General features: G+C 43.4%; 8 protein-coding genes across 8 annotated transcripts; 5 read left to right on the top strand and 3 right to left on the bottom strand.

Annotated features, from left to right (window-relative positions):
* Positions 1–389: 389 nt before the first annotated feature.
* I203_107100 (uncharacterized protein) lies at positions 390–2,401 on the top strand (the record flags this gene model as incomplete). The annotated part of the gene is made up of 3 exons (XM_019145185.1): positions 390–650; positions 772–1,010; positions 1,144–2,401. The coding sequence occupies 3 exons, from the start codon at positions 390–392 to the stop codon at positions 2,399–2,401; spliced, it is 1,758 nt and encodes a 585-aa protein (XP_019005004.1).
* A 438-nt stretch (positions 2,402–2,839) lies between these two features.
* I203_107101 (uncharacterized protein) lies at positions 2,840–4,862 on the bottom strand (the record flags this gene model as incomplete). The annotated part of the gene is made up of 7 exons (XM_019145186.1): positions 2,840–3,264; positions 3,328–3,464; positions 3,542–3,602; positions 3,679–4,230; positions 4,349–4,443; positions 4,541–4,637; positions 4,733–4,862. The coding sequence occupies 7 exons, from the start codon at positions 4,860–4,862 to the stop codon at positions 2,840–2,842; spliced, it is 1,497 nt and encodes a 498-aa protein (XP_019005005.1).
* A 449-nt stretch (positions 4,863–5,311) lies between these two features.
* On the top strand, positions 5,312–5,744 carry I203_107102 (uncharacterized protein; the record flags this gene model as incomplete). Its single annotated transcript, XM_019145187.1, has 3 exons — positions 5,312–5,484; positions 5,542–5,631; positions 5,696–5,744. The coding sequence occupies 3 exons, from the start codon at positions 5,312–5,314 to the stop codon at positions 5,742–5,744; spliced, it is 312 nt and encodes a 103-aa protein (XP_019005006.1).
* A 438-nt stretch (positions 5,745–6,182) lies between these two features.
* On the bottom strand, positions 6,183–7,855 carry I203_107103 (uncharacterized protein; the record flags this gene model as incomplete). The annotated part of the gene is made up of 7 exons (XM_019145188.1): positions 6,183–6,518; positions 6,604–6,917; positions 6,980–7,015; positions 7,080–7,213; positions 7,276–7,353; positions 7,422–7,613; positions 7,695–7,855. The coding sequence occupies 7 exons, from the start codon at positions 7,853–7,855 to the stop codon at positions 6,183–6,185; spliced, it is 1,251 nt and encodes a 416-aa protein (XP_019005007.1).
* Positions 7,856–8,253: 398 nt separating this feature from the next.
* I203_107104 (uncharacterized protein) lies at positions 8,254–10,446 on the top strand (the record flags this gene model as incomplete). The annotated part of the gene is made up of 6 exons (XM_019145189.1): positions 8,254–8,713; positions 8,779–9,500; positions 9,594–9,728; positions 9,800–9,868; positions 9,934–10,118; positions 10,197–10,446. 6 exons carry the CDS (start codon positions 8,254–8,256, stop codon positions 10,444–10,446), a joined length of 1,821 nt encoding a protein of 606 aa, XP_019005008.1.
* A 2,642-nt stretch (positions 10,447–13,088) lies between these two features.
* On the top strand, positions 13,089–14,594 carry I203_107105 (uncharacterized protein; the record flags this gene model as incomplete). The annotated part of the gene is made up of 1 exon (XM_019145190.1): positions 13,089–14,594. One exon carries the CDS (start codon positions 13,089–13,091, stop codon positions 14,592–14,594), a length of 1,506 nt encoding a protein of 501 aa, XP_019005009.1.
* Positions 14,595–15,070: 476 nt separating this feature from the next.
* I203_107106 (uncharacterized protein) lies at positions 15,071–15,535 on the bottom strand (the record flags this gene model as incomplete). Its single annotated transcript, XM_019145191.1, has 1 exon — positions 15,071–15,535. One exon carries the CDS (start codon positions 15,533–15,535, stop codon positions 15,071–15,073), a length of 465 nt encoding a protein of 154 aa, XP_019005010.1.
* Positions 15,536–16,196: 661 nt separating this feature from the next.
* On the top strand, positions 16,197–21,019 carry I203_107107 (uncharacterized protein; the record flags this gene model as incomplete). Its single annotated transcript, XM_019145192.2, has 12 exons — positions 16,197–17,015; positions 17,085–17,163; positions 17,230–17,348; positions 17,422–17,776; positions 17,849–17,929; positions 18,056–18,201; positions 18,261–19,105; positions 19,161–19,936; positions 19,995–20,373; positions 20,442–20,703; positions 20,764–20,916; positions 20,990–21,019. The coding sequence occupies 12 exons, from the start codon at positions 16,197–16,199 to the stop codon at positions 21,017–21,019; spliced, it is 4,044 nt and encodes a 1,347-aa protein (XP_019005011.2).
* Between the last annotated feature and the right edge of the window lie 378 nt (positions 21,020–21,397).

Raw genomic sequence — 21,397 nt, forward strand, 5'->3', positions numbered from 1 at the left:
TGAGATCTAGAAGATGATTGGAGAGAACGACAATGACAAATGACGATGAGTAGAAGCATCGTGAGGAAGCGAGAAAATGGTAGTGGATATATATCTTACGTTCCAGTAATATTACATGCAACATCATGATCATGTCCACCTAGATGAGAATGGAGAGTACTGTATCCATCAGCAGGGGGGCACGGATTTGTGTTTCGGCGATGTCCGTGTCCATGTTGACGTCTGGTCGTGCTGGCAGCGAACGACACCTCGTCATGTTCTCCTTTATACTTGCTCAGTTGTTCAACTCATGCGAAGACAGACCTTGCGGTATTACAAAAAGACAGCGACCTCTACATCGGCGCTCTGAGAGCTAGAGAAACGCAAAAATTCATTTGGATCGCTCCGTCATGTCTCGCAACCTCCTCATATACCTCTTCGCCCTATCCTCCCTATCCTCTTCCTCACTCGCCTTCCGACATGGACAGAACCAACTGCGAGATCTGTACGCCTATCCGAAGTACGAGATTCAGTTTCTGAATGATCTGCCATTATCTAAATCTGATGCTGAGCGATGTCAGAGTCTGGGATTAGATGGTGAAGGAGATTGGTTGGAAGCGAAAGCCGGTGATGGAAGGAGAAGGTTGGGCGATGGAAATGAAGTGGGAAAGGTGGGTAATATGAACTCCAGTCGATTATCACTCATCAAGAATCTTTTCTTTTTATCTCTCATCGTTCCCTGGTTGGATTGTTGCTGATAATCTACCTTGCCTGCTGATTTATGATGTATAGGACCACCTCGAACTGATTCCTATGAACTTTGCTCACCCATCCGAACCATCTGGTACGCCCTACCCATACCTATGCCTAATGCCATCGACGAATACCACTACGTCTCAGACGGATCTGATAGATAAATTAGATCAGGTGGAAGAGGTGGAAGATGAATTGGATCCAGTACAGGGTTGGCAAGCTCTGAGTCATTTAGATGGGAAATGTCTGTTTACTAAACAAGGGTGGTTTACTTATTCGTAAGTGAGAGTTTTACTTCACTCACATACACATATGCACATACATCAAATCCATTCACAACAACCGTCGCCCTTCAGCTTCATAATATACAGTCGTACTATACTGACATGTGAATTACCCTTCAATCCGTAGATACTGCCATAACTCGCATATCCGTCAATTCCATTCAGCACCTCATCCCCATCCTCACCCACCTGGTGGTCTAGTCCCAACTGAAGATACGCACTTTGACGCCTACACTTTAGGTCAAGTCTCTCCAGGTGCTAGACAGAGATTCGCTGCGGGCCAACATCAACCTCAACCAGTCAGCAATGCTGGTGGTGAGGCCAAACAGAAAGATCTTCAAATACCTAATTCATCCGCGCAAAAATCGAATACTTTACCATCTATATCAATAGGATCTTCGTCATCTTCTCGATCCAGGTATCTACTTCAAAAATGGTCATATGGTACAAGATGTGATAAAACTGGTAAACCGCGTGAAGTGGAAGTTCAAATTCATTGTTCGATGACTACTTCAGATATGATTTATATGATCAAAGAAATGTCTATATGTCAATATGTTTTAATCATCCATTCACCATATTTATGTGGATTACCGGGATTTAAAAATCATAATGATCATTTGGATGAGATCAGACCTGCGCCGATTAGATGTAGACAGGTGGTGGATGATCAAGATTGGCTTGAATGGGAAAAAGAGAATCAACAAGGACAAAAACAAAAACAAGAACAACAAGGAGTATTAGGATTAGATGATATTGAAGAGAAACGTCAGAGTCAAGGGCAACAATTGCAATTACCGTATGGTAAGAGACCTACTGGAGCTGATACTCCGCCTTCAGAGAAGGATTCACGTGGACAAGAGATCAAACATCATTTCGGATTACAAGGACCCAACGAGAAATTTCCTCATGGTAGATTGAACGAGAATGGGGACGGGGATGAGGAAATCGAGATTGTATTTGAGGGATCAGATGTTGAAGATGAATCACTTCGAAATATGTTAAAGCAAGCTTTAGATTTATTAGGTAAGAAAACTCTATTGGGTAAATCGAATACTGCCGATACCAACAAGCAAGAAGAGGAAGAAGAAGAAGAAGAGGAAATTAAAGGTGAACAGGTTATTTTCTATTCTTGGGAAGAAGGTGATGAAGATGATGAACAAGGTCCGATATTGTTAAATGCGGATTTAGTAGTTTTGGATGATAATTTGGAAGCAGAGGAAGAGGGAGAAGGAGAAGGAGAAGGAGTGAAGGAAAAAGCAAGAGTACAATTGGGGAATAACGAGAAAGATGTTTTGGAGAAGGTGGTAAGGGATTTCCTAAGTCAGAAGAAAGATAAGGATACAAAGCGGGAGAAGAAGGATAGGAACAAGGACGAGTTGTGATTCATGAATCTGGGTAAATCTGCTTTGATATCATGATGTAATTCATTTGCATATGTGTTCTCTATTCATCTTATTGGTTTTGATGATGAACGCTGCAGGATGAGAAATATTCGAGATACATATTATATATTCATTTATCCGTATTTACAATGACAACCAGCAAAATACAAACCGACACGAACAGGTAAATCGTAAGACAAAAGATACAAAACTCTATATACACAAGCACGAAATGGACCGAATAATAATACAATGAGGTAAAAACAACTTGAATTTAATGCTCGCAGAGCTGGAATTGACTTCGTATCAGAGAGAGTGGGATCGTAAGTAATTGTATATCTATCAAAGATGGATAATAGGAATAGATATTACGTTAAATGGATCGTCTATAGGGTAGGAATATTATAATCCTGATTGTCACCTCGTGATTGTCATCTCTCATTCATCTTCATCTTCATCTTCCGAACCAAGTTCAAACTCTTCACCAGCCGTTACTCTTTGCCAGCCCTTTTTGGTCTTTGACTTGGTATTCGATCCACTCGTTCGACTTGTCTGTCCTCCGGCATCTATGTTTAGGGCATTTGAATGGTCGTTCAATAAAGCCTCGTTCTCCCCTGCACCTTCACCTTGTCTTGGGGGTTTATGATTATCCAATAATGTAACGGGGAATATCAATCCCATCAACCTAGTCAATAATATCCAACTGGCTATCCAAGAAAGACTGACCACCGTCTTTCCCAATTGACATAAAGGGAAGGGATCAATGTTCCAATCTTCCCCTGGGGATGGGGCAGCAGATGCAGATGGATTGGAACATGGTTGATAAGGTGTGGGAGGGAAAAGTGTATACAGGATTGCTGAGACTGTTCCAAACAATAATAGAGTTCACTGTTGTTCCTACGAAAAAGTGATCGGGTGGGACTTACTTGGCCAGATTAGGAATAGTATCCCAGCGAGGACAACCTCGAATATCCTATCCTTTCGTAATTTACTATGATCTCGGAATATTGAGGAGCCCTCTTCATCGGGTTGAATCGCCTTTTGAGAGAAATGAGTGATAAGGCTGGAGCGATCACAAAGAAATGTAAGCTCGTAATTAATTGTTGTCAAATTCTTCCGGAACAGATGATGAGGACTTACCATCCTAGAGAAAGGAAAATCCCACCAAACGCAGTGACCAGAACGAATATCCCACTGGAAGCTATAGAACGGAGAAATTACCGTCAGATACATCATTGCACACCACAAAATACACAATGAGATGAATTTGGACTCACTAAATTCTCCAACTTTGATCGAAGCGAACGAAGTGCATACCACAACTAGCGAACATAGGTTCAAAGGGATATAAGTCCATAATCTACCTCTTGAGAATTTATCTTTTCGCTTCTGCTTGTCTATCGGTGTGACATTGGGTCCTTGAGGAATAATGTCAATTTCAATTGTAGAATCGTTCTCCCTTTCCATGATGACAGCAGCAGCGCTAGTTGACGTTGATCCATATCCTCCTCTTGAGCCCAAGGTCGACTGCCCATGTGTATTCCTCAAAGTTCTCGGTCGTAAGACCGGTGAACTCGGGGGACTATCGATAGCCAATTCCCACATCACAAATCGATCATTGTCAACCTTCGATGAATCTGAATCTGACTCGGAGCGAAGAGCGATAGAGAGATGATTTAGTACCTGACCGAAAGTCAAGATTGATAAGAGATGTAATAAGGTCAAGTCGAATGATAAGATTGGACAAGTCGGTAAATTATCTAGGCGTGATAAGGTATATTGACATAGGGATGAGTCGATGGTGAATAATGTGAATGACATGGTTGTGGCTGTACGTGAGGAGACTTATTAGCATAGATCTCTTTTGGTTTGATATACAGATCGTTGTTGGTAGGCCGACTATTTGGCTTGATGGTAATTTGAAGAGAAGTTTGACAGTAGACTTACAAGTCCAGCATATCCACATTAGAGCTACGTAAATGAATCCTAATCTATCTACATAATGAGCCCATATTCTAGGTAATATCCGAGTTATTAATCGTCTGTTGGAGAGATAGAAAGATGAAAATCTTCTTTGTCAGCTCAAGTGGGTTTTTGAAGATGTGTAAGGAGATTCCGTCACGAGAGGCAGAGACTCACAATAAACAAATAAGGCTGGTTCCTATCAGTCCACCAGATCCCAATACTACCACCGCACCCCTTACATCACCTGGATGGCCAGTATACATTTCATTTTCTGTAAATAAATCCAGGCAGACCGCAAAACATCAGCTTTAGCACTAGCTTCAACATCCGACGCTTGCCTCGTCTTGATGAGTGAAGCATGCTTACCTGCACTGAATCTGGGAGCAGATACTGCTACAGCTACTGTCGACAGGATCACCACCAATCCATCTAAACCCCATCGTGTGGAATGGGCGGTAGGTAACATCGAGTAAGGTGATGAAGACTTGGCCGACATCTTCCTGATGATAGGTTATATATATTCACGTCATTTATACTACGAACGAAGAGCTTGTGATTTGATGAATTCGCCACCGATGTTCTGGTTGTCTTAGGCGTGAGTGAGTTCGTATATTGTTCCAGTCCCTTCGTATCGTTGGAAGGATAAGTGATGATATAGCTGATGATGGGGTGATTGCATGAGTGTAAAGTCAAGTAGATGGAAATAGGTGAGACACTTGCGATAGCTCGTGCCAAGAAGTGATCAGCATTCGCATCATGTGAACGAGAAGACAAGATGGAGATGATCGAGCGTAGCGGTGATATCCGATCCGACATGTTCAACCTGAAAAATCAGACTGAGACTGACCAAGTCGAGTAGAATGATAGAACCAACTACCACTACCTCTTCATTGTATGATATCTACATATAACACGCAAGATACCACCTACCACCCATAATAAAAAATGCCTTCATCAGAGATCCAAAAAGACCCAAAATCAACGTCAAATACCCCAAAGAGAGTGATAGATTATGACCCGGCCGACCCACCATGTAAATTGTTCAGCATCACCCAATATCAATGTACACCCCTTGGAGGTAGAGTTACCTGCTGGCCTCTGGAAAGGATATTCAGACAGTGAGTGGATGGTTTACCTGGTACGAAGAGAGGTACATGTGCTGATCTTGATTATAGATGCGGTGAAGGTAAGCCTTCAATCGAAGTTACCAATAGACTAAAATCGAAAAGGGATGAAGAGGCTTTAGTGGTCGATCCAGAGTTCATGTGAGTGAGATCCCCTTGTGCGATATCATCCTTCCACTAACATTGAATGTGGTTGTCCATTCAGTGAGAATCCACCCAAGGCAAGGAATTGGAATGACTATCGAGGTGCTTAGAGAAAGAAGATAACGTCTTACGTGGATATCTTCTGCCGACTGTTGATGGACTTGAATACCACCACAAGACTCATCAATACAAGGATCAATCTTGTCCGAACTGTCATCAAGCGAAGACAGGTACATGAAATATCGTGGAAAAGGTCAGTCGCATACTGGTAGGATTTGTTGTTGGCCTATCCTGAGGGTATATTCATGCAGGGATATATATCATCTATTTGCAGATTTAGAATTACAAAGCATAGTAGAAGTATGAATAGTGTAGTATGTATGACTCTTTTAAAAGTTGTAAAGATATATTCTAGATGTTATACACCATATATCATGAGGTGTTTGACCTATGCTACGCCAGAAATCAACGTCAAATCCTTCATCCTTCAACTCGACTCGATCGTCTATATCCATGATCTTGATTTCCCATGTGATGTCAGAGTCTATCTATGATCCCAATTTCCCAGCTACCAACTCATAGATCAAGAACATACAAGCGGCATTAGGGACCACCCTAAACAAGTGAGCCGTCAATCCACCATAGAGCGACGCAGCACCTTCTTCCTTGATGACCAATTTAAGCGTTTGTACCAATCCTGTATATTTCACTATTCCATTAATGGCAGGCTGTCTCAATCTCGTTCGAATCACTTCATGAGGGTAGGTGATAAGGGATGCTACGGCTTTAGCACCCCCTGATGCGCCGACGATGGACCCCATGTATGATAGGACAGATTGGTTAGAGGAGTCGAATGATGTTGAGGATGTTAATCTTTTGAATCGCTACAATCAAAGACATCAGTTGTTTTATATCAGCTTGTGCTCGTGTTGTTACTCTTGTGTACAATTAGCGAACAAGCTGACTCACCTCATATAAAACCCATTGAATGACACCCTCTGATACACCCAGATAGCTCGCTGACAGACCCCTATATAACCCTGTTATACCTTCTTTCCGTATTATGTCCATCGTCATCGAGAATGCGTTGGGCATAGCCGTAGGCATAACAGCAGCAGATCCGGAAGCGGGAGCGGTTTTAGCCAAAGCAGCGGCTGATTTGGCTATTGGACCTGGGAGTGGTGATGCTGAGGTAGATGCGGGGGAGGGGGGAACGATAGAAGATGAAGGCGGTAGACCGTTCTGCTTTCTCTTGGCAGACAGCTGTAGTCGAGTTTTGACAACTGAGATGTCGGTAGTATTATGTCAGCTGAAGCTAGAACGAGTCTCTTTCGAGGCAGCTTACCCCATATTGGATTTGTACCCGTTGCGGTCATTATACCTATCCCAGATCACAGCAAGTTAGCTTTTGATTTCGTCCAATTTGGACGATCTTTCTAACTTACCAGCTATCACAGCCGCCGAAAGATGTATGACTGGACTGTCCTCAGATGTCTGTTCAGCTTGTTCGACAGGGGCATTAGGGAATTGTTTAGCAAGGTATGCTTTGGAAGTAGGGTAAAAATAGAAATTTATCGCTCTGTGCAAGATGGAACCAGTGTAAGTTGACTTCCATCTCCAATGGTTGATAAGATAACTTACCTAGCCGGTATTATTCCCACAAGACTTGGTCCTAAACCTTTATACAATGCTTTCCAACCTTCCTCTACACCTATACGTCTACATTTCCACGGAGATTCCTCAGCTTCTCATAGCTGCATGACGTCAGAGAGGCTGATCAAACTCACCTAATTAGATAAACAGTATCTACAAATTGATACAATGTTCCCCTCACTCCTGATCTAGCGGCATCTTTCTGAGTAGCGGTTATAGCCTTTTTGATAGGTTCAGAAGCTGTATGTCTGAATAGATCAGATTGAAGACGGGTTTTAACAACGTCGAAAGGAGAAGTGACGATTGCTCCTGCCATTCCTCCTACACTAATTTACGATTGAAGATATTGTATCAGCTCGAGCCCCCGGTGTGGTGTGTGAGATGAAAGGGATATCCAGAAGACCTACCTTCCTGCTGCTGAATGTTGCCATCCGACCAATTTCTTCTTTTTCATCTCTGGAGGGAAGACGACATCGGGTGGAGTAGAGGAGGAAGCTTCGGCTGATGAGATAGGCGTGGATTTGGACACGGTCAGATAGGGTGTGGGCGATGAGGATGAGGAGGCCATATCGGAGGCCTTTGTAGATGGAGATTGATGGTTGTGAGGGGATGAGGGATATGCAGATGTTGTTTGTAAGTGTAGCTAGAGCAAAATAAGAGTACCGATTGACATGAACTTTTCAGATAGATTTGATTGAATTGTGGAGGTGACCAGGTGGAAAAACAATGAAAACATGCCAGAGTGATAAGAGGTATGAGGGATGCGATGACGTGGACTAAGTTCACCGGACCTGTTGATGGTTGTGACGTAATGGGACGAACTAGTCGAAGTCGAATGGAAGATCAATGTTGATATTTAAGTTATACTCGTATGAAGCAGATGCAAGATATATACACTGAAGAATGCCCGATTGATCCCCTTACATCGTGAGCAAGACACCATCGAGGTTGACAAGCAATATCGCCATGTCATTCTTATTCCACACGACTACTCCATCTTACGCTTCCGAACAACTCTCTTCCCATCTATCTTCCCTATCCACCCTCCCCATCTCTACTCCCCCTTCCAGCCTAACAGCTACCACTGCCACTCCAGCATCGAGTAGGAAACCCGATCATGAGCTGGAGAATGCTCTCAACGAGCTGTCATCTACCAAGCACGTCTCCAAAGACAAACTCATCCAGGTCCTTCAGGATTTATCTAAATTTCACGAACAGGACGGACATGTCGGTACTGCTCAAAGCGAAGCTGAGCCTGCAGTGGATGAAGAAGTGGAAATGGAAATACTAGGTCGAGCCATAACGATAATTTGGAAAGAAGCTTTGCAAGTCTTGATTGACAATGCATTACGGTTAGATGAGGAGAGAAGTTGGTGGGAGGCGAGCTTGAATAGTCGTAGAGGAGTTGGTGTATACCTCTTGCAGAGTAAGTACTTTGTAAACAGCGAACATTCTTCGTGCGTGCTGCGTCACTGATGCGCTCGTCTATAGCAATGCCCCATAGGATCTACGCTGCTCTCCCACCTCGGTCCAAACTCTCGCGACCTGAATTACGATCCTTCAAAATCCCACCTCGAGAATTGTTATTTAAACCATTACGTACCAAGACATCTCTCGCTATCACCTCTATAACTTCCCCATACAACCTGACCAGACGGGAGATGTTATCATCCAAAAATGAGTTGACGCAAAAGAGGGATGAGTTAGCTGAGAAAATCGGTATATTGGCTTCTCAAGGTCCTAGATGGCAGACTCACATAAATACATCAGGAGTATTAGATGTCAAAGATGAGATTGAAAGGATATTTTCAACTTTATCCAAAGTACTTGATTCACCTATACCAGCATCTCTGTCATCTACCAAACCATTATCGATATCATCCACTTCACCAACTCTACTTAACTTGCTTCAAGATCAGATACCTCAACAGAGATCTTCAATAGATTCAATATTATCTGTTCATTCTAGGCCATCACCTCTTACGAGATTATGGTTCCCACTCCTATTCCTTCCTCCTACTTTGTATATCGTCAGTTCGGCTATTGTGCAAAATAAAGAATGGATGAAAGAACAAGTGAAGAATGCCAAAGAGACTGTCAGAGGTTTCTTCGTAAGTTGGGTTTGGGAACCTTTAGAAGGGATTGCGAAGACTCTGAGAGGTGGTGGAGAAGGATTGGGTGTGGCTCCTACAACTGTTAAATCCGATCAAGAGGTGAGTGCGCTTCTATACTGTGATAGTCTATTGCTACCACTAAGCCCGAGTTGAGCTGACTGAGGATGTATTTGTACTTTGAACTTGTACTAGTCTCTCGAACGAATGGTACTCGACTTAGGAAGAGACTATTATCATCTATCTGGACCTGAATTGGACGCCCTGAGCGTGAAGATCAGATCAGGCGATATGGAAGAGGTTTTGAGAGTGTATGAAAAGGAATTGCAGGTGAGTTCTGGCTTGGAATCAAATGACAGTGATTTCGTTAAAGCAGTATTGACGAGCGAGTTGCGATGCAGAGCCCAGTGAAAAACGCATTGTTGGGTAGTCTAATAAGGACTTTACTCATTCAAGTACAAAAGACCAAGGTAAGTCTCAAATATACTATACTGTACTATCCGAACCGTACTGATACTTGTTCGTATCTATTCAGACCGACCTATCGTTATCGCTTCTCTCGCTTGACCACTTACTTCGATCTCAACAACTCACATTTGCATTTGTCGGTCTCGCACCCAGTTTGCTAGTCCTCTATGGTCTTGGAGGTTGGCTGAGAGGAGTATGGCGAGGTGAGAAGAGAGGAAAGGGAAGGAAGAAGCAGTATTTCAATGGATTAAGGTGAGTTCGAATTCGCCCTCTCCCTGCCTTTTGACCCAGAGTGAAGAGACACACAATGCTCATATGATATTTCTGTAGATCGATCGAAAGGTTACTTATAACTTCTCCAAAGGCCGTTGACGATATGTCAGATCGTGATCGAGGATTATTGATTATATCAGTCAGTAACCTGCGTACGTTCGCGACTGGGTTACCGGGCAGTTCGAGGGAACCATTCATGGATGATTTAAGGATGATTGAGAATCCCTCGTTGAAAAGAGGGGATAAGTTGAGAGTCGTAGAGAGGATTTGGAGATGTTGGGGTGTCGAGGGGAATAGAAAGGTTTAGATCACAAGCCATGAGTATAGTGCATTCTTGGAGGGATCCATTAAGTACAGCATAATCCAGGCATACCAGATAATCATCGATACCGTATCGCAGTAGACCATGCATGCATTTCTCTCCGTGAGCCTTGTGGGATGCAGAACATGAATAACAATACATTCCAGATTGCCAAAGAGATCGAAGTTCGCTTAGTTCCTCATTCAGAGATTCATAGCGAGTAAAGAGACTTAGATTCCATATAGACTCCTCACCGCTTTACGTGATAGCTCTCATCTCACACCACCACACCTAAAATGATGGGGTTCTTCTCTTAATTAAGCACAGATCGCCATTCTTTGAATTCGAAGAAGGAAAGGTATAAGCCACAAAGTGATAAGGTATGATCAATACGCCAAGTCTCGGATCTACTCCAGAGCACAATTCAACAGGCAGTAGGGAATTGTACCTGTTTGGTAATCCAAGAGACGGACAAACTTTGTCTTGTGAATGTGACTTGAGTCGGGAAGCAAGAGGGAAAGCAAGTCTTTCTGGTCCGTTGATAAGATCTGTAAGACTCAATTTCAACACACGTGTGCTCTGTACGGCGAACAGCTTGATCGAGTTATTGATTGTGAACGTTCGGTAAATCGGATTGTTAGTGTTATGATACAAGTGCTACACACCCACATGATTATCATATTTTACCCACCAATACACAATCAAGATCTAGTATCTCTTTGATCGAGCTGTTGTGTTAGTGTAATCTCGAGTTCAAGAGAATAAACAAGATAAACAGTAATGGACAAACAGCAATAATATATATACAAACAAGGAAGATCGAACTGAATAATTGAGGAATCAGATATTCTCATGCTTCACACTGTTGTCTCTAAGTTTTGAATTCATCGATACGTTCATATATCCTCTACTCTCTTTCCGTCTAGGAAAAGTCGACGCCACGATAAGATAAGATGATCAAAGCGTATGTGTATTTTCCTCATCCTCATCTCCGCTATATTAGAGCGTGATCCGTTGGTGGCGTAAGGTTGATTGTATGAAACGTTTGTCTGTGTGTTCGAGGACATACAGATAAAGTTTGTGTCTGTGTGTATGTAGTAAACAATCCTCTTTGCACTGTTTTGTCTCGGTACTCTAGGGATACGCTGAATGTTTTGGAGTAATAGAAAAGGAATACTCGTAGAGAGAGCTTTGTTCGGTTTTGAATGTGTACCTTCTATATACCCTAAGAAAACAAAAAGCAACTCAAAGCACTGACCAACGCGATTCCACTCCAAAACACCCGCCCCCAACGCTCGGGTACATCTTTTCATTGTTTTTTCTTCTCTCCTCCTTCTAAATCTATCTCTTCATCTTCCTCCCCTTCCTCGGTCGTCAAGCAAGATGTGGACGTGATGCGATGCGGTGCTGTATCGTCTATCGCGTCGCTGGTGGGTACTCTTCATGCATGTCTGAAAATCAAAATGGGGGGACAAAGATAAAAGACAGTCGCCTACTTCTCTTTTCGTCTTTGTCTTTGTCTTTTGTCTCACCACTTGAATCGGCTTACCACTAACTCAATAATTGAACCATCAAGAAATAGAGTTCTCTCTCTATCATACCTTAACGTCACCGCTTTGACTATAGTAGTTATCTACATTCCTTTGAAAATTCCCACTGCGATACGCTCAACCTCTTCAGTCTTCGGTTCAAACGTGTTTTGTTCCCATATAACCCTGTACCACTCATTCATTCATCAATTGTTGATCACCTCACCATCACCATCAGTAACGCCTACGACTACGCTTGGTGTCATCTCCGAAACAATAAACCATAAACAAATAAACAAAAAGGATTGATCATCAGTTCCGGAGGTAAATACCTATACCTGACCTACAGTTGTATAAGTCGACTTATCCTCCGATCGTTTATTGTTCTCCTCTTTTTGTTGTGGTTATTGTTAATCATATTGCTATTGTTCTTATAAACCGTACCCTACCTTGTAGATCCCCCATCTTTTATCATTCTTTCCTTCTCATCAAAGTAACTGTACATACACGTTACATAGAACAATAACACCTGATTATAATTGTCATTTCCCCTTCTTATTGTTCTGTTCATCTTTTCGGATTTGGCCTTGACCTCGCGTTTCACCCGACATTCATTCATTCATTGTTCTCATTGTCAATCGTCATTATTGTCATTGTTCATTCCCATACCCATATAATTGTCCAACATAGATACATAACATACATAACATACATACGTTTACTTCTCCCCCTCGACTATTCTTTCACTTTAATTAATTTACCATTTAAGCTTATAACAAACATAATTCCCATCGCAACATATCGCACTCTATCAGTCATATCAACTTGCTTCGACGATCTAGCTTCTCAACTTCGCGCCCACCACAACAAGCTAGACAAAACGGTACGACGATACCCCTCCGAGTGACTCAACGTTACGAATCCTCTGAAATCTAAATGCCTGTTACCTATTTCCGCATTGATCATCCATCAAAGGTATCTTGCTCAACTTTACCTCATTAACCCTTATTTGGTTCCTACTGTAAGTAGAGATACCCGATAACCTCCAAGTATGTGATGAAAACTGACCTTGTCTATTACTATCCAGAGTAAAATCATCCTAGATCTTATCACAAAAGAATGAACCAACATCCATTCTCCTTACAAATCCAACAATATCAATACCCGACCGAAGAGTATCTCCCAGATATCTCCAGCTCGTTCTTTCCTACTACCCCAATTTCACCACCTGCACCTCACCGTCGAGCACCCAGACCTCCCGTCTACTCGCCCCGCAGGAATAGAGCCAGACACATCAATATGAAGGAACCTGCTCAACTCGGCTTGTTCACCGTACTGGAATTCGAAGAGGATGTACACAGAATGATGGAGGTCGAAGAAAGTAGAAATCTGAATATCTTGTACAGTTTACCTTGGGCTGCACCTTCAAGTGAAATCTTTCCTTCCCCTTCCCCTTCCCCTTCTCCTTCGCACGGAAGGAGTTCACCAATCAACGTACCTAGGGATATCGACGAGGATATGGAGATGGACGAGAAGCTCAATCGACTCTCGTGGTCTTCCAAAGGCAGCTTAACAAGTCAAGCTACATCGTCTTTGACTGAAGGTGAATCCGAGGGATTCTTGATTTCCACCCCCTTACTGGAGAATGAAGATCCTTTTGGATGGTCGAATATACCTCTACACGATGGTTCGGATTCCTTCGAACCTGATATCGAAATGACTGAAGATACGATTGGTGGACATTTGTTCAACACTCAATCTCAATCAAGACCTACCATCACACTTGCCGAATCTATCAAAAGCGGAAGTACCAGACGACCACCGCCATTGGCTTTAAACCTCTCAACTCGATTCTTGACTCCTACTACCAACAGAACTCCCACCAGTGCCAATATGCTCAGTGCGATCTCCAACGCCTCCACTGTCGATTCGGACCTGATCATAACTCCCAAGACAGCCAACACACCAGGATTATTACCTGCTTTACCTATTCTCTCTTCAATCGAATGGGCCTCTAAAGTCTACTCGCCAACTACGCCGACTAAATCCAAGAAACAACAGAATAAAAGGACGAAAAGGAAATCACCTGATGATACATGTGATCTGGCAATGGCTTTGGAGGACCTGTTGACTTCCTGTGGTGAAAAATTCGAATTGAATTCTTCCTCGTCTTCGTCATGTTCCGAATCGGAATCGGAATTCTCAGGTCCAGTATCAGTGACTAATTCGTCCGAATCGGATAACGAAAACGAAAACGAAAACGAAAACGGTTCAGGTTTCGAAAGTAGATCATTAAGATTCCCTTTACCTCCTATCCGATCGCCTAAAACTCCTTCACCAACTCGAAAGAGCTTTATAGGAAATGGCAGGCCTCTTACACCCTATGCGCCGAAGAAAGATCGAAGGTCATCGTCGATAACTCGGGGAACGAGAGATAGTCCGTTGGCCTTGAAGGGTGATCATTCATTCTTGTATTCCCTTTCGATGGGTACGGATCATTGCCTAAGGGAGGAGAAGAAATACAGATCGAGCGGTTCTTCAGCGGGATCCTCGATTGGGAGTGATAGTTCGAGAAAGAGTTTACCCGGTAGGAAGAGTTTACCAATGGAATGGATGAAGATTTGATCTTGATATCGATTATGAACTATGTCTCTATTCGGTGTGATCAGGTCTTTGTATCTTATTCTCTTGTAAAAAGGACTATATATACATATATCACTTTTGATATTTGATCCGTTGTCATATTTTAGCATACCCACTTTACTTGGATTCTTCTTTTCATAAATACAGTACATACAGTATATACATACTGTACGTCTTACGAATTCTGTAACGTTATTAACGATCTAAACGATTTTGAGTTTGGTAAATGATTATATATACATATATGCATACATCTATTTCTTAGTATTGTTTTAATCTCTGTGGATACGATAGCGAGGAACGATCAATAGCTGTGGCCAGCATCCACAACTTATGGGAGGATTTTCTCATACGGAATATTGGCAAGACATCATCAGATGAGGTACACATTGCGCCAAAGGAGCATCTCAGTGCACCCTTCCAGTACAACTAACCACGCTTCATAGGATCAAGCGCTCCTATGACGACCGACTGTCGCTCCCTGCATCCTCCTGTGATTCACGAGGAGGATCATGAGGATTCCTTCTCCTGAATTGGACTTGGACTTTCGGTCGACAAACGCCTTCATCAACTGTACTGCCTTGAGCTGCTTCTTCTACTTCTGATCTCGCCCTCGACATGTCTTCTTTCTGATCCTCCCTGTCATTTGAGTGGTCAGCACTTTTCAATACGTTCGCGGAGCTTTTCAGAGTGTCAGATAACCATTTGGTCATTGGATTTTGGGATGTCTCCGAATCCTTCCTAATGGGTACAGAAGAACAGGTTTGATGGCATACATAACATGTGCGAGTGGTACCTGTTCCGCAAGATACACTGTTGTCTTCTGTAGCAGAACCCATGCCTGCTGTTCCAGTTGTCTGGGAGTTATGCGTAGTAGATGTATCTGATCGATTATTATGTTGGCCTATAGGTGAGGTAGACATCGTCCACGAGTGTAAGTGATTCACCGGATTGATCTGAAGTAGAGGTTAAAGTACAAGATTAATGATCCATGACTTATGTATGATATCGTATGGATGTCTAAATGCCTATCGAAGCAGCGGAGAATCAAGGTATCGCTGAGAATGGTTCGATCCTTTCGAAGTGGTCTTTTGTCTACTAGTCCCTTTATCTCTGTCCCTACCTCGGCGTCAATATTCCGTGTCTCCAGAGATGCTCTATAGAAAGTCAGTCATCTCGATACTTCCACATGCTGTGCTAAAGCATGCCTCCATGCCTGACTAATGTATACACATTTCAGCGTTGGGGGTTGCGAGGATTCGCCGGATGTCACTACCTGCCACAGTGTCAGTGATATGATCTTTCCCACAGCTTAGTCAGCGGACATGACCGCTTGTCGTTATTTACCAGTCACCATGTAATCAATCGCCATCGGTCACTTGAGTGTTCGTTACAGAGGTCATTTTTTTTCACAACATTACCTCTCCTTTCATCACAAGAGCAATTAGGCAACATCATCACATACAGTCATCTGATCACTTGAAAATCCCATCATAGTCTTATCGATACATCCAATTCGCATCAATGTACATATAACACAAACAAAGCTACGATCACACAGTCACTCATCACTCATAAGATCTGATGAATTCCTTCGCCACCTCTGACAACAACAACAATCACAACGGACCTCCACCTGACCATGAACCGACTGCATCGACGTCAATAGATCTCACGGGAGATGACTCAGGTGATGATGAGTCAACCCGAGTCATCAACAGCAAAGGTGAATCGGGCATCGCCTCAAGCGCTTTGACCTCTTCTCCCTCGAGTGACCACAATACTCGTACTCATCATAATCGAATTACCGCCGGACGCTCGCACGGACCTTTTCCATCTTTCACAACATCATCTTCCAATCCATACCATCCTCCTCCTCAACCTTCTTCCTCCTCCTCCTCTTCTTCTCCGGCATTCGACTCTAACGGTATATCATACACCGGATCCAACATCAATATGATATCACCTGCACCCATAGCGGGTCCCAGTAATCCCTACCATAACAATGGATTTGGTCAATACGCAAACCCTAACATACCGCCTCGTCAAATTTCATCATCTTCAACAGTAACCGGATGGCCCTCTAACAGTGGTAACGCATTCATCAACCCATCTGCTTCTTCTGGTCAACCTCAACCTCAACAAATCGGAGTGAATGGTATCCCAAATACGTCTGGTAAAGATGCCTCCTCAGCTATAGATCTTACAAGTAGAAATATACCTTCTCCACCACCACCGAGTAACGACAAGAGACCGATTTGTATAGGTGCGCTGTGGTCACAGGCTATCATGCTTTACCCTTGTCCTGCGGTCATCGTAGGTGCTCAATCGCCTCCGGAGAGTAGAGAGAAATATGATGTGGTCAATTACAAAGGAGCAGAATTACTCAGAGTCAAACTGAAGGTGAGCAGGGCCACCAGTCATTCTCATATCAAGTCAGCTGACGAGATATTTTGGAATACCATGTTATAGCATCGAGCAGCTGGAACTCCCGCAAGGAAAGGTGAACCGAATAATTTGTTGATAAGGGATACAATACAGGTTTTGACTCGTAAGTTCAAGTATTATGATCTATATCAGGAGATGAAAGCTGATTCCACTGATCCCAACAACATAGCTGGTCTCACCACCTTTGTGGGCGATCTTGATGCTGCTGCTGCAGATCCCCTGGGACAACTGATGCAGAGGGGTTTGGTCAGGCTAGAAGGGTTCGTTCAAAGGGTTCAGCCGGAAGTAGTACGCTTAGTCCCCCCGCTTTTGAGCATTACACGAGGAAGAGAGGTAGCTGACGTTATCTAATCTTCGACAGCACCATTTCGCCGTTCGAATCAATGTCCTGCTTTTCACCTTGCCGTCAAACATACAGTACATCGCCAATATGCTTGCCACCTTGTCGCTATACCTACAAGATCCCGTACCGCCCTATGATCCCTCTCGACACTCCGAACAACCTCGTTATGAGAATGCACACGGTGGCGGTCACTTCGCTGCGCAGATGGCGATCTACGCGCAAAGAAGGGCAATGATGAGTGGATCAGGCTACGGGATGGTCTTTGCGGATAAGGAAAGGGAAAAGGCTACTCAGGTTGAAGTGCAGAGAAAGCAGGTTGACGAGGTGTTCAAGAGTCTGGACAATGGTGGAGAGCTGGAGCAGAGTGACCCAGGTGAGCTATTGGTTCATAGACGTCCTTCGTCTGAGAGATAGCTATCTGACGTTGTTCTTATCATCTCATCAGGTCCCCTCATCAAGACCAACTTGTTCCCTCATCAACGTCGTGCTTTGACGTTTTTCCTGCAACGTGAACAAGACTCGTCATGTCTCAAACAAGCAAAGAAGAATGCCAAGAAGGTGCTGAAAAAGGTGAAGTCCGAGTCAAGTGCGGATGCTACCACGACGGACGAGGTGGAAAAGAGCAAGGAAAAGGAGAAGGAGAAGGAGAAAGCAGACGATCCTAGATCTTTGTGGGAGGGAACCCGGGACGAAAAGGGAAAAGTGAGATCATGGAAGAACAAGATCACCAATGAAGAAATACGAGCGAGGAAAGGGGAAAGACCGGATGATAGTAAAGGTGCCATCTTAGCGGATGATGTGAGTGCACTGCACTCACTTCTGTATTCCACATCTTGAGCTGACGAGATTTCCCACAGATGGGTCTGGGTAAAACCCTTTCTGTAGTATCGTTAATCGCAGCCACACGAAGCTCAGCTCATGATTGGGCGAAGAGCAAGATCGAGAAAATTGAATCTACGTCCGCTGAATCTGAGAAAGACGATAGCGAGGTCAAATCGTCCTTTAAAACCAAAGTGTTCGGCATGCCTGATATCGACGCGGAACTCACGGATGGCAAAGGGAAGAAACGAAAACGAGATGCGGACATCAGTAAAGCTCTTTCTGTTCGTCGATCACGTATCGCCGTCAAATCCAAAGGTACTTTACTAGTCTGTCCGATGTCAACTATATCGAATTGGGAAGATCAGATAAAAGAACATTGGAATGGCCCAGTTGAGATCGTTGGTGGATCAGCTGGTGTCATGCCTCCAAAGGTGATCGAGAGGAAATGGAAACCTCCAAAAGCCGATGGCGACGACTCATCAGACGATGAGCTGTTTGAGGACTTTGACGTACTCAAAGTGTATATCTATCACGGACCGAGTAGGAGACCAGATCCTCAATTCATCTCTGAATTCGACGTCGTCATCACATCCTACAACACCCTCGCCAATGAGTTCTCAAAGCAATCAGGAAACGAAACCGAAACGAACACACCGTCTGAAACAGCAGAGAATAGTGGAGAGGAGCCTGAAATGACAGGAGATGCGTCTTTGAATGGTCATGCTACCAAGCCGGAAGTGGAAGCCGAGATTAAAGCTATGGAAGTAGCTGCGCGAATGAAATCAACCAAGAAAGGAAAAGGGAAGCCAAAAGTCGTCATAACGGAGACTAGTCCTTTACAAGCAATTGATTGGTTCAGAGTAGTATTGGACGAAGCTCAGTCAGTTACTATCTCGCCAAAATCGTCAAGAAGGCACTGCTAACGATGTGTTTAGTTATATCAAAACCGCTTCTACGGTAGCCTCACAGGCTGCTTGTGCTGTCGAAGCCGATCGACGGGTAGCTCTTACCGGTACGCCTATTCAGAACAAGATCGAGGACGTGTGGGCTCTCTTCAAATTCCTTCGAGTCAGCCCAGTCGATGATAAAGACGTCTTCACGCAATATATAACCTCACCCTGTAAATACGGAGAGCAAATTGGTGTCGCTCGACTGCAACTTGTCATGCGCTGCTGCACCCTACGTAGGACGAAGGATTCGACCGCGGAAGATGGTAAGAAGATTCTCAACCTCCCACCGAGAAAAGAAGTGCAGCTCTGGCTTGAACTACGTGAAGATGAGAGAAAGGTCTACGACGAGCGAGCGTCGGCAGCCAAGGATCGTGTAGGCGAATTGAAGAGGAAGAATGAGCTTGGCAAGAACTACGCGAATATGTTACAAGAGGTGTTACGTTTACGACAAATCTGCAATCACGTCGATCTTGCCATGAGCGGATCAGTCGAGGAAGATTATGATGGTACGATTATGGATTATCAAGTTGCCGTGCAAGGTATAGATCGAAATGGATTGAACCAAGCGAGAGCGGTAGCCGTTTGCTGCTATCTCAAGGAAGGTGCTGGAGCGTTATGCGCAGGATGTGGAGTAGACTTTGGGGATTATTTCCCTGATATTGGGTTAGGAGGTGTAGAGGAGTTTGCGACTCAAGATGAGAAATCCAAGGGAAAGAAATTCACTTCCAAACCTGTTTTGACGAAATGCTTGCATTTGTATTGTGAGTTGACATCCCGTTCTTTGTCTAGCAAAATAACTAATTCAGAGACATTATCTAGGCCCAGGATGTTTCAAATCTCAGGTCTATTCTGATTATGCGAAAAAGCTCAAATCGACCGTCGCCCGGGCTTGCGGAACTTGTAATGCGATGCTTCGATTGCCATCGGATATCATTGAGGTTACTCCACCTGATACCGAAACTTCGAATGAAGTCATCACGGATCAACCCAAACGAGCGGCTAGAAAGAAGTACGTTCGACCTCCGGGCGAGAAACCTAATTTATCAACGAAGATGCAATACCTTCATGACGAGCTGTTAACACTTTCCAAGAGGAATCCGAATTCACCTCATTATGATCCGTTTGCTGGGGATGATGAGGATGGGATAGAAGAATTGGATAATGAGGGGAAACCGTTAGTCACGAAAAGTGTAGTCTTGTGAGTTTGACTCTCGTTGTATGCCTTTCCGATTGACACTGTACTGACGATAGTCCTGATCATCGCAGCTCTCAATGGACGACCATGCTTGATAGAATAGCAGATATGTTGGACGAAGCGAATATTCGATATGCACGATTGGACGGTACGATGACTCGAGAAGAACGATCGAGAGCTATAGATGCGCTGAAATACAAGAAACAAGTTGAGATCTTATTGGTATCTACTCGAGCCGGTGGAGTGGGCTTGAATCTGACGGTAGCATCGAGATGTTACTTGGTTGATCCATATTGGAATCCTTCGGTTGAAAGTCAAGCTATTGACAGAATTGTGAGCTTTTCACCGTTTACGATTAAATTTTGAACGATCAGCTAATGAATATGATGGTAGCATCGGATGGGTCAAACACGACCTGTCTTAGCTGTTAAGTTGATGATCAAAGATTCGATAGAAGAGAAATTGGATAAGATCCAGAAGAAGAAAGCGAATTTGGCTCAATTGTCTCTTAAGAATATGACCAGGAAGGAGTTGATGGCTCAGAAGGTGAGTCTAGCTGGAACTACAGCAGAACATCTCTGATATGGTGATAGCTGATATATCGTTGTGTTTTTTGCAGACCGAAGAATTAGCTGACCTGTTCAGCTAAAGATTGGATAGAGCAAGATCATGATTTTGGACTAATTGATGATTTTGATGATCTTTTACGCACATGTTATATTCATCTAAACTTTTATAGGTGCATAACTTGATAGAATAGTGCATTTCTAGATATGTATAGCATAATGTACATACAACGACGATGTTGATAGAGAAAAAGAGGTACTGCACAATACCATCATCATCGATTTTGACTTTGTCCTGTCATGTTCATCATGTATCGTCTATCGTCCATTTATCTTGTACGTTGTAGACAAAAACAACTAAAAATCCTAGTATCCAAATGAAGGTGAGATCATGATTGACTGCAGGATCAATCTACGTGAGTCAGACTCGCAGCAACCATATCAAAATATATGAACCGTTT

The sequence above is a fragment of the Kwoniella mangroviensis genome, chromosome 2 (assembly GCF_000507465.2).
Source record: "Kwoniella mangroviensis CBS 8507 chromosome 2, whole genome shotgun sequence".
Taxonomy (NCBI): Eukaryota; Fungi; Basidiomycota; class Tremellomycetes; order Tremellales; family Cryptococcaceae; genus Kwoniella; species Kwoniella mangrovensis.